This window comes from Rhinolophus sinicus, chromosome 2 (assembly GCF_057876585.1).
Source record: "Rhinolophus sinicus isolate RSI-liver-muscle chromosome 2, RSI-T2T, whole genome shotgun sequence".
NCBI lineage: Eukaryota > Metazoa > Chordata > Mammalia > Chiroptera > Rhinolophidae > Rhinolophus > Rhinolophus sinicus.
The window spans coordinates 61,613,816-61,625,407 of record NC_142502.1 but is presented as its reverse complement, the minus strand read 5'-3'; the positions used below and the strand labels follow the sequence as shown (position 1 = coordinate 61,625,407).

At 38.4% G+C, this 11,592-nt stretch overlaps 1 protein-coding gene and 1 pseudogene across 8 annotated transcripts in view; one reads left to right on the top strand and one right to left on the bottom strand.

The window, feature by feature from the left end:
* CASP8AP2 (caspase 8 associated protein 2) overlaps positions 1-11,592 on the top strand; it is a 32,210-nt gene continuing 20,618 nt past the window's right edge. For 2 of the 8 annotated variants that reach the window (XM_019743284.3, XM_088795560.1), the window contains exons 1-2: positions 113-316; positions 11,497-11,579. In XM_019743284.3, coding sequence (XP_019598843.3) covers positions 300-316; positions 11,497-11,579 — 100 coding nt within the window. In that variant the 5' untranslated portion in view covers positions 113-299. Of the gene's footprint in view, positions 317-1,921; positions 2,002-11,496; positions 11,580-11,592 lie in introns of all 8 variants that reach the window. The other 6 variants (XM_019743288.3, XM_074333300.2, XM_074333301.2 and 3 more) reach the window with 6 other exon arrangements.
* LOC141571948 (U6 spliceosomal RNA) lies at positions 5,988-6,082 on the bottom strand (annotated as a pseudogene).

Genomic DNA, 11,592 nt, shown 5'->3' with positions numbered 1-11,592 from the left:
ATGTACGCCAGGACGTGCTTTGCGTCTGATCTGATTCGCCATGAGCGCTCAGTCCCGCCTCCGCGTCTTGAGTGCGCTCTGGCATTGGCGGAGATGCCAGGGAGCCCTCGCTGTGCTAAAAAGAGCCCGGGCTGTCTTGGGCCGGGCTGGGTGGGTAAGTTGTTGTGGCGGTCCGGTCCGCGCGGGGCTGCTGGGGAAGAGGCTGCATGGCGAGGTAGTGCCCCGAGCTGAGGCCTGCGGCGTTCGGGGAGCCAGGGAGCCGAAGGGAGCGGCGGAGTCGGTATGGAGGGGCGCGCCTGATGTCCGGGGTCCTCAGGTAGCTGCGTTCCCGCCGCCCTCGATTGCAGCTTCTGGGCTTGCACTCGAGTCCCTCTGTGGTCCTTCGAGAGGGTCCAGACTGGGGCTGGGGGCGAGCGCATGTAGGATTTGCCCTTTCGACTGCTACTTCCGCCCCTCCCCCACAAAAAGCAATCTTGGAATGTACTCTCAAAAGCTTTCGGGTGGGATTCTGTGGAGGAATGGGTGTTTCTGAGTGTCAGGTGATCTTTGATGTTGGTTGTTCCCGGGACTGTTAAGCCCAGAGAAGTTTCTTGATCGCGACAGCGCTTAGAACCATGACACATAGTAGGCCCTAACTCAGATATTAATGTAGAATTCGCAGAATCTCAGGATTTGTACTTCAGGAATCAAGTTGGCGTTGACTTTTTTTCTTCCCTGGTCGTTCTCAGATTCTTTTCTGGTGTTTTCCATTCTTCACAGCTACAGTTCCAAACCTTTCACCTCTTCTCAAGGCTATTCCCCATCTCAGTGCCTTTCTGGAGGGGGACAGAGACGTTCAGGGCAAGAAACCCCCCATCCCCCATCCCAATTATCTTCTATCATTTCTTGCCATTTTACAACGAGATGGCCCCCTTTCCAAAAATTATGCTCTTTTCTCCAATGAATGTTCTTGATGTTGTCATCTGGCTTTGGAGACAGAGCTGGGATCCAATCCCAGATCTGCTACTTACCAGCTGTTTGACCATGGGGCAAATTTCTTATCATCTGTATGTTTCCTCTTTAAAATGTTAAAAAGAAGAGTAGTGTATACTCATAGGGCTTGTGGGAAGATTTAAAGTAATTTAATAATGTAATTAGAATATTTAGGTCAGTGTCTGGCACATAGTGTTCAGTATATAGTGTTTGTTGTTATTTTCCCCTTATATGTTCTTCAGGGATCTTGTCATAGTAGATTTGGCCTTTCCTATGAGCCTAAGAATACACCTTCCCTCTTCCCTGGCTTTTTCCTCTACAAATGCTTATTTCATTCACTTTTTTTTTTAAAAAAGGAAAACTTCCTTCAGACTTTTTGTTAAAAGATATTGTCGTATCACAAGAGGCTACATGAGTCTTCTCTCATCTGCTTCACCTTCACATATGAATTTATTGGAATTTATCGGAAGATTATGAGTGAGCTTGCAGCTCTTTCATTGTCGTGTTTCTCACCATTTTAAATTTGGCCTCTACACTTTTCATAGGTGCAACATTCCTATCAGTAGCAACTCTCATATATTGAGATCCTCAATTGGGGTAAGATGAGAGCAAGTATGCAAAAGCCCTTCTCCCCAGGGGCTTCTGATACACTATCCTCCTCTTTCTCCAACCATCCTTTCCAGGACAATCACTGGCCTTTGTGATTTCAAGAGAGTAATCCTAATTATACCAGTTATGCCTTGTCTTCTGTGCTATGTACTCTAGTTTCCAGCTATTAGACATCTTTCTCTGGATATCCTACAGATAGTTCAACATGTCTTTTGTTCTCCATTTAATTTAAAAGCATGACTACCTTGTTGTCAAAGCTAAGAACCTCAGAGTTGTCTTAATAAATTAGGAATTTCATTAATTCAACAATTTTTTTTTTTTATTACTACCAACCTGCCAGGCCCTGTGCTGAGAGCTGGGGATACAATGGTGAACAGAACAGAGCTGGTCCTGGTCTTCATGGAGCTTACAGTCCAGTGGGTGAGATAGACATTTCTCTAGGAATACCACACAAATGTAGTCATAAACTGAAAAGAGGCCATGGAGAGAAAAGACACTGATATAAGAATATATAATATGGGGCTTGACTAGTGAGAGAGAGGGTAGCTAGGGAAGGCTGAAACATTACATAAGTGGAAATATCAAAGATGAGTCAACTGAAGGTAGAGCGTCAGGAAAGAGCACTTTTTGCAGAGGCTCGTTGGTGGGAGGAAGCAAACGGCATGTTCAAGGAACTAAAAGGACAATATGATCAGAGTAAAGACTGCTAGGGAATCGGGGAGAAGGATGTAGATAAACACTGGAGGGGTGGCCAGAGGCCAGGTCACTTAGGGCTTTGTAAAGCAGAATTGTGACAGAATTTGTTTTTTAGCCTAAAATCAGCAGAAAGCACTGAAAGATTTTAAGCAGAGGGGGGAATGTGATCAGATTTGCATTTTGAAAAGACAACTCAGGCTTTGGTTTTGAATTGTTCAAGAGTGGACATTTGAATACACTTTTCATTAAACTTTTTTGATTCTACTGCAGAAATCTCTCCGATCTGCTTCTTGTCTTTATTTCCACTATTAATAACTTAGCCAATTCTCATTGTCTCCGGCACTGTTTTAATAGTCTTCTCTAGCTTCCTTGCCACTATATTTTCTATACTCTTACTAGAGTTCATTTTCTGAAATGCAGATTTGATCATGACATTCCCCTGCTTTGAAAACCTTCAGTGGTTCCCCCATTCCCTACTGGATGAAGTCCAAGTATCTTAATTGTGTAATCTATCGCCTGACTTTTCTAACATCTTATTTCTCACGTTCTAATCGGTGGGTGTTCACACCGAGACTTGCTTGTGAGCGTATAGATATATGTGGTGGGGAGATAGTGTCAGGAATTGTGTTTGCAGTAGGAACCAGTTTCACCAAACTTGAGATTTTGGAAACCTTGGGATAGTGAGTGATGGGGCTGCAAAAGTAGGAAAAGTGTATATCAAGGTAAGGAGGTTCAACTTTATTCAGTAGATATTGGAAAGTAATGGAACATTTTTGAGCTGGAAGTGATATGAGCAGGATTGCTTTACAAGAACTAACCCAACAGTTGTGTGTAGAATGTACTTGGAGAGAGGAGATAATTAGATAGCGATAGTGGGAGTCTGAAATAAATTCCATGGCAAGAATGAGGACATGTGGGAGAAACATTGCAGAGTAACATCAGTAGCCTATTAGGGAATGCTAGTGCTATTAAAAGAAGTTGAGGTGTCAACATATGACATGTTGATGGACAGATGATCATTTTTGATTTTGAACTTGGTGAGCTTGGACTTACAGGAACATGTTTGTTAAGTTGAGCATCTTATTGCTGGCTTTTGGTTTGTATTTCAGTATTAACAATTTCTAATTTTTTAAATTCAATTCCTTTATATTGAAACATTAAAATAATACTAAAATATTGTTTAATTAAACCAAATTTCACTGCCAAGTCTCCCCTTTCTGTTACTTTTTTTTTTTATTAGTTTCAGGTACACAAGACAAAGTAATACTTAGACGTTTATCATTTATATCCCTCACACTGTGTGAACCTCCCGCTCCCCCATCCACTACCCCTCTGACATCGCACACAGCCATTACATTTCCACTGTCTCTATTCCTAATGCTGTACTCCGCTTCTTGTAAGTATATACATACATATATATACATATATCTATATATATATATACATATATAAAATTATAGTTGACATTCATTATTGTTCAGCTTCAGATGTACAGTGCAGTGATCAGGCATCTACATCATCCCTGAGGTGGTCTAACAATTTCTAATTTTTATGTACTCTGAGAGCAGCAGAAAAGTCTATAAATCTGAGCTGGTACCCCTACTTTTTGTGGCAGTACTTGCTCTTTATTTCCTACGCCTTGTGTTTGCCCAACAAGTGTTTAACCCAAAGAGGTAAATTTTGCTTTACAGTTGTAGAAAATTCATCTCCTTAGGAAAAAGTATTCCAATACGTTTTTATACGTGCCCAATAGCATTTAGAACAAGGTAGGTGTTAATTGAAATTGTAATAACCACAGCTCTGTGAAATCCTATTTGTGAGTTTTTCTGGTAATATATGTGCGTTGTTTAAGCCACTAAAGGTTGTGGTAATTTGTTAGAGCAGCAACAAGAAACTAACACACTTAGTCATGCTGTGCATATTTCATGTACTCAATAGCCACATATAGATAGTACTTACCATATTGCAGCTCAATATAGAACATTTTTATCATTGTAGAAAGTTCTTTTGGACAGCACACTGATCTAAAATAGTAGTTCTCAAAGTGTGATCCTTTACCCAGCAACATAACCTGGGTGTTTTTTAGAAATGCAAATACTTAAGCCTCACCCCAAACCAATAGAATCAGAAACTTTGGGGATGGGGCCCATCTTGTGTTTTAACTTCCCCAGGTGTTTCTGATACATACTGAAGTATAAAAACAACTTCAGAAAGCAAATAATTACAATAGAGGTGGTTAAATGCAGTAATGACGGGTAGCGGTAGAATGTCAGTATAATGAGGGAATGGTGATTAATTATGTCTGTAGAAAAGGGTCGTCTCTTTTTTTTAAATTTTTTTTTATTAGTTTCAGGTATACAAAAACAATGTAATAGTTAGACATTTACACCCTTCACAAAGTGATAACCCCCTCCCCCAGTCTAATACCCGTCTGACATCGCATATAGCTGTTACAATTCCATTGACTTTATTCCCTACGCTGTACTCCACGGTCCGTGACCATATATATATTAAATTATAGTTGACATTCAATATTATTCAGCTTTAGCTTCAGGTGTACAGCGCAGTGGTCAGGCATCTACATCATCCATGAAGTGGTCTCCCTAATAAGACAAGTGCCCATCTGACACCCTACAAAATCTTTACATTATTGTTTATATTCCCCAAACTGTCTTTCATATCCCCATGTCAATATTGTGACTACCAATCTGTGCTTTCTAATCCCGTCACTTTGTCCCTCAACCCCACACCCCTCCCAGCTAGCAACCATCAGGTTTTCCTGTATATTTCTGATACTTTTTCTGTTTAGTTTGCTCATTTGTTCAGTTCTTTAGATTCCCATATAAGTGAAATTATATGGTATTTGTCTTTCTCCGTCTGACTTATTTCACTTAGCACAATGTTCTCGAGTTCCGCCCATGTCATTGCAAATGGTAAGAATTCCTTCTTTATGGCTGCGTAATACTCCATTATATAAATGTACCACAGTTTCTTAATCCAGTCGTCTACCGATGGGCATTTCGGTTGTTTCCATATCTTGGCTATTGTGTATAGTGCTGCAGTAAACACAGGGGTGCATAAATTTTTTGAATTAGAGTTTTGGATTTCTCCGGATAGGTACCTAGGAGTGGATTTGCTGGGTCATAAGGTAGTTCCATTTTCAGATTTTTGAGATACCTCCATACTGTTTTCCATAGTGGCTGCACCAATCTGCAATCCCACCAGCAGTGCACAAGGGTTCCCTTTTCTCCACATCCTCGCCAGCAGTTGTTGTTTGTTGCTTTATTGATGCTAGCCATTTTGACAGGGGTGAGGTGTTACCTCATTATGGTTTTTATTTGCATTTCTCTAATGATAGTGAGGTTGAACATTTTTTCATATGTCTGTTGGCCATTTGTATGTCTTCTTTAGAGAAATACCTCTTCCCACTTTTTAATTTGATTGTTTTTTTGGTTTTGAGTTGAATGAGTTTTATAAATTTTGGATATTAACCCTTTATCAGATGTATCATTGACAAATATCTTCTCCCATTCAGTAGGATGCCTTTTTTGTTTTATTGATGATTTCCTTTACTGTGAAACATCTTTGTAGTTTGATGTAATCCCATATGTTTATTTTTCCTTTTACTTCCAGAGTAAAACTTTTCTTTACTTGCCCGAGGGGATATATCAGTAAAAATATTACTCAGGGTAATGTCTGCAAATTTACTTAAAAATATGGAATGCTTCGTGAATGTGCATGTTATCCTTGCTCAGGGGCCATGCTAATCTACCAATTTTAGTATATGTGCTGCTGAAGCGAGCACAAGCATTGTCTCTTTTATGGTAGCTGGGTTTGGGAAGGTGATGAGCTGTCCAGGTAAAGAAATAGAATGAGCGAGATATTGGGAGTTGAAGTATATGGCATATTTCATGATCTGCAAGTTGAGACATTTCTACTCTAATGTTATATGCATTCTTGAAAAACCTTTAATTCAGCAACTCACTAAAACAGAGTTTATGGGAAAAATAGGGGCAGAATATTCAAAACCTATCTACTCATGCACCAACAGGAACAGTAACAATTTTCATTAAAATATTGGCACAGTTAAGAAGACATGTTAAATTCCTAATAAATAAAGATCCCAGTAAATACAGGTCTTTTCTCAAAAAAGATAAAGATAGCTTGATGAAAGGTGGAGTGAAGGATCGAGGCTGTTGATTTGTAGAGACGAGAACAGAAGGATACAAACATCATGGATTGTAGGTGTAGAGGCAGTTGCCGGTTTTCTGTGATATATTTTCTGTGATATACGAGCCAGACTGAATGGCTCTGGCTCATTGCCTTGTGTTTGGGCTCCCGTACCCCCTCACCCCACCAAAGATTGAGGAAAACCATGCTAAGCCCTTGCAAGACAGAGCCTGTTGTTGTACTGAGACGGGAGTGATGGGCATCTAGGGTAAGGGCATCATATACAGGACTGCATTTAATTAATGGTGCAAAACTTGAACATCCGTGTTTGAACTAGCATAAATTCTGCCTGAGACTGACATCACGTCTCTATTTCTCAATAATGATACACTAACTGCATTATAGAAACGTGCTGTGGTGGTACCAAATCACCATTCGTGACCGAATCAATCACGTAGCTGAATGGGGTAGGTGAGGGGAGCAGTGTGAGACAGTTAGAAAAGTAGTGAGATAGTTCTGGGAAAGGGCTTGGGTTCTGTGCTAGTGAAGCTTAACTTGGTAATGTTTTGGGTAGCTCTTGAAGGGTTCTGATCTGGGAGGGAAACACAGGCTAGGCATACACAGGATTAATTTTGGTTCCAGTGTGGAAAATGGTAAGAGAAAAAAGATATTGGTAGTATGGAAACTAGCTAGGTGACCTTTACAATAATTTAAGCCAGAAATAATTATATCTGAACCTGGAACTTTAGCCTGAGAGCGGATTGAGGCAGGAGATGGTTGTTCATACTTCCCATTTCCAGACATTTACCCTATTTGCTTTCTTCCATTATTATGCCTCATATAAGCATTCTTTTCATTTTCACTGTTTCCATCTTGGGTTGCATCTTATCATGTGAACTCACAGTAGTAGCCTCCTTCCCAGTTTCTTTTCCTACACTTTTGTCTTTCTGGGTCATTCCGCACATTGATCTTCCTATTTCATTTCTTTATACAAATGTTTCTAACTCAGAAATCTTCAGTGCTCCTATCTTCTGAAAGTTCAAGACTTGATTCCTTGGTCTGACATTTAATATCTTTTGTTTGACTGATGCAATTTGACAGCCATATCTCCCAGTCCTGTTCTACCTGAGGTCCATTCCAACTAGGCTGTTATGTTTACAGTTCTCTACATATGCTTTTCCTCCAAGGTGAATGCCTTTCTCATTTGGAATCTACACATCTCCACTGATGCCTCCCAGTCCTCTACTGATACACAAGTGCTTCCTTCGCAAAGCACAGCAGCCGCAGTCTATATGCTTTCATTCTCCACACCTTTGCCAACCTTTAGGAGTGGGTGATGGCTGCCAGGGGGCCAGAGGGGTACTTGTGGGTCCTGGTAATGATTGTTTGTTGATGTGAGTGGTAGTTACACAGATGTATTCAGTCTGTGAAAAAATCATAGGACTATATACTTACGATTTTTACTTTTTTCTGTATTTGTTATACTTCAATAAAAAAATTTACTCCCTCCCTGTCAAAAAAAAAAAAAGTCTTGACTCACCTAGGCCCTGAACACTTCAATTTGAATTTTATGGTCAGCTTAAGTTTGACTGGAATTGCATTGAGTTTATAGATAAATTTGGGAAGAATTGCCAACTTTGATATTATTTTCCTTTATATGATTGTGATATATTTTATCATTTATTTAGATCAGAAGTAAACTGCCTGCTTTTGTAAGTAAACTTTCAATGGAATTACAGCCACACCTATTTGTTTCCATGTTGCATATGGTTGCTTTCAAGCTATCGTGGCAGAGTTAAGTGGTTGGGAGAGACCGGGTGGACTGTAAGCACAGCATAGTTACTTTCTGGCCCTTTAAGAAGAAAAGGTTTTCAAACCTTTGATTTAGATCTTTTATTATTTTCTCCATAAGCGTCTTGCACATCTTGTATTAGATTAATTCCTATGTACCTTATGGTTTTGTTTTTGTAAATAATACCTTTTTGTCAGCTGTGTTTTAAAACTTTGCTGGCTTGCGGAAAGCTATTACATCTTACATTCAGTGACTTTGAGAAACTCTTAACTAGTTCTAATAATGTGTAGATTTTCTACATAGGTGATCATAGTGTGAATAACGTCAGCTTTGTTGCTTTCTTTCCAGTTCTATCTCCTTTCATGTCTTACTCTTTCAAATAGAAGCATGCTCTATTTTAAAGCAGGTGCTTCTATCGTTTTACCATCATGTATGATGATTAGTGTTGAGAGTATTTTTAATAGAAATATATCCTTTATCAGTTTAAGAAAAGTCCCTTAAACTTTCCTAAACTCCAAGTTTGCTGAGACTTAGTGTTGAATTTTATCATATGCTGATGTTGAGATGATCATATTTTTCTTCTGTAATCTAATATGATAAAATACTAATTATTTTTTATTAGTAGACTGTATTTGTTAGGACAATTTTAGATTTACAGAAAAATTGAGAAGTATAGAGAATTCCTGTTTATCACTCTACCTCCCCTCCCACCCCCACCCCCCCGGTATTTCTTGTCATTAATATATTACGTTAGTATGATACGTTTCTTATAATTAATGAACCAACATTGAAACATTATTATTAACTAAAGTCCATAGTTTATTCAGATTTCCTTCATTTTTACCTAGTGTTTATCCTTTTTCTGTTCGCTTCAGAGTGGAATAGCTACATAATTTATTTGGAATTATGCATGGAAGAAGGATCTCTTCTCCATATCCTAATTTACTTATATCGGTGTGGACTTATATATATTTGTTTTATACTTAGGGTTATAATCCAATGCTACTTTAATTTGTTGCTCACATTGTTCAGCTTTGGCTGTTGGGAGCTTTTTCAGTTGGTTCCAGTGTTTCTTTGACATACCTCCATTAATTTGTTGTTTTTGACACTTCCTTACCTTCCTGTACTATAAAGATGGTCCATGTCATCTTGTGCATTTCCTGTTCCTGTCAGCCGTTTCTTCAGCCGTTTCTTCAAGGAGCCCTGGTCCATTTTAATAGAGAATAGTATTAGATGCCAAGACGTGGATGATAGATGTGCTTATTGATATTGTATGTTGATTTTTAGGCCCTCTCAATTGATAGATCAAAGAAATATATGTGTATCTACTATACACACACACACACACACACACACACACACGCACACGCACACACACACACACACAGAGGGTACCAAAAAATGTATACACATTTTAAGAAAGGAAAAAACTGTCTTAAAACTACACTGATGGTAACCACTTTGAGTACGTCTTGTAATTGCGGAAGTCAAACGTGACTTGTATTCCTCTTTTATTATCAGTATATATTGAGCATTACAATTTTAATACATTTCTTTCCTTAAAATGTGTCCATTTTTTTGGCACCCTGTGTGTGTGTGTGTGTGTGTGTGTGGCTATAAATATTTCTATATCTAATCATACTTCTCTGCTGTTCATTAGATGAACTGGTTTCCATTCTGTAAAAGACCCATTGACTGATGCTCCCCACTCCATGTGACAGTTAGTAGATTATTATTATTAGGAAGCCTGTGAATTTCTTCCACCAGTTGAGTTCTTAAGTCACCAAGAGTTAGTTGTGGTATTTGCCAAATGTGATTATGCCATTTATGCTTTTTGTATTAATAATTGTTGTACAAGCTATATTACAACAGTTAATTAAATCAGCTAATTGGAAAAAAATTTGGACTGGGGAATGGAGAAAAAAGTTGTATGCCTTCCCTTAATTTTATTTAAAGGTATTACATACATTTTACCTCTTGTGCAGAACTATAACCGTTTTCTTTGAGTATGAATCCAGGGATTAGAGTGCTGACTTCTTTGTTGCATAAACCATACCCATAAGACATTGCTTATGATTTCCAGCATGTTTTTCATTAAAGTGGAGTAAGAACTTAGATACTTGTGAATCAATCTGAGTATAGACTAGATTTTCTTTGCCAGTATTTTGGGTTTCTCACCCTCACTTAATTTGACAAGCAATTTTGTACGCGTATGTGTCTTGCTACTCACCTTTTCAGTTTTTCCAAAACATTTAGTCTAGTTTTCACTGGAAAATAACTTCCTTTTGGTAATGTAATCTTTTATAATACTATTACTTAGAAAAATAAGGAAACAAGTATAATTGGGTTTGGTAGTAAACGCACCTGGCTGTTGGTAAGTGGGTGTCTCAGTTGGTAAACGCAGAAGTGTGCAGGTACAGGCGCAGGCAGCCTTAATGACTCCAAGCAGCCACAGTGGCTTTGCTTCATTGACCAGGGGCAGCATTCGTGGAGTTTTACCTGGCAGAATGGAGAATGTCACATGTTAGTGAATATCAGATAAATCAGATTTTTTTTTTCTTAATTCTCTTGGATTCCTATGTTGCTTTCAGTCTTGCCACTTCAAACAGCACTGCATTGACTATTTCAGTATATACATTTTTGTAACCACGTGCCTGTATATCTATACTATAATAAATTACTAGATATGCAATTGTTGGGTCAAAGAGCATTTAAACATTTGATAGCTATTACCAAATTGCCTCCCTAGACCTTGTACCAGTATCCGCTTGAGTGATGTATGAGAGCGTCTGTTTTCCCACACCTTTCACAACCTATTATAGCATAAGCCTCTTTGCTGTTAGTCTATCTGACATCTTACTGGTGAAAACATGTTATGCTGGAGTCCTCAAGACCACCCCCAGGTTTGATGATTTGCTAAGAGGACTCAAAGAACTCACCATATAGTTACACCTACTTGGTATGATAGTTGGCTTATTTTAATATAAATGTTTATTTGTATTTTGGCCTATTTTATAAAATTAGTATCATTTACCTTACAACATGGCTTAACCATATCAGCAAATTTAAGGTTTTTGTTTTATAGTTTTAGCTATTATTAGGTTGTTTATTTTTTTATTTTTTGTAGTCATGATAGAGGGTGAACTTATTCACTGTGTCCAAATTTGAAAGTTGCTTTTTAACTTAAAGTTAGGTTTATTCTTTGAATTGTGAGGTTGATTTTTAACAGTGGAAAATCTTTATATTTAATACTTTAGATGGCAGCTATCGGAAGGAGATAGGATCATGGCAGCGGATGATGACAATGGTGATGGAACAAGCTTATTTGATGTCTTTTCTGGTAAGAGCTCATT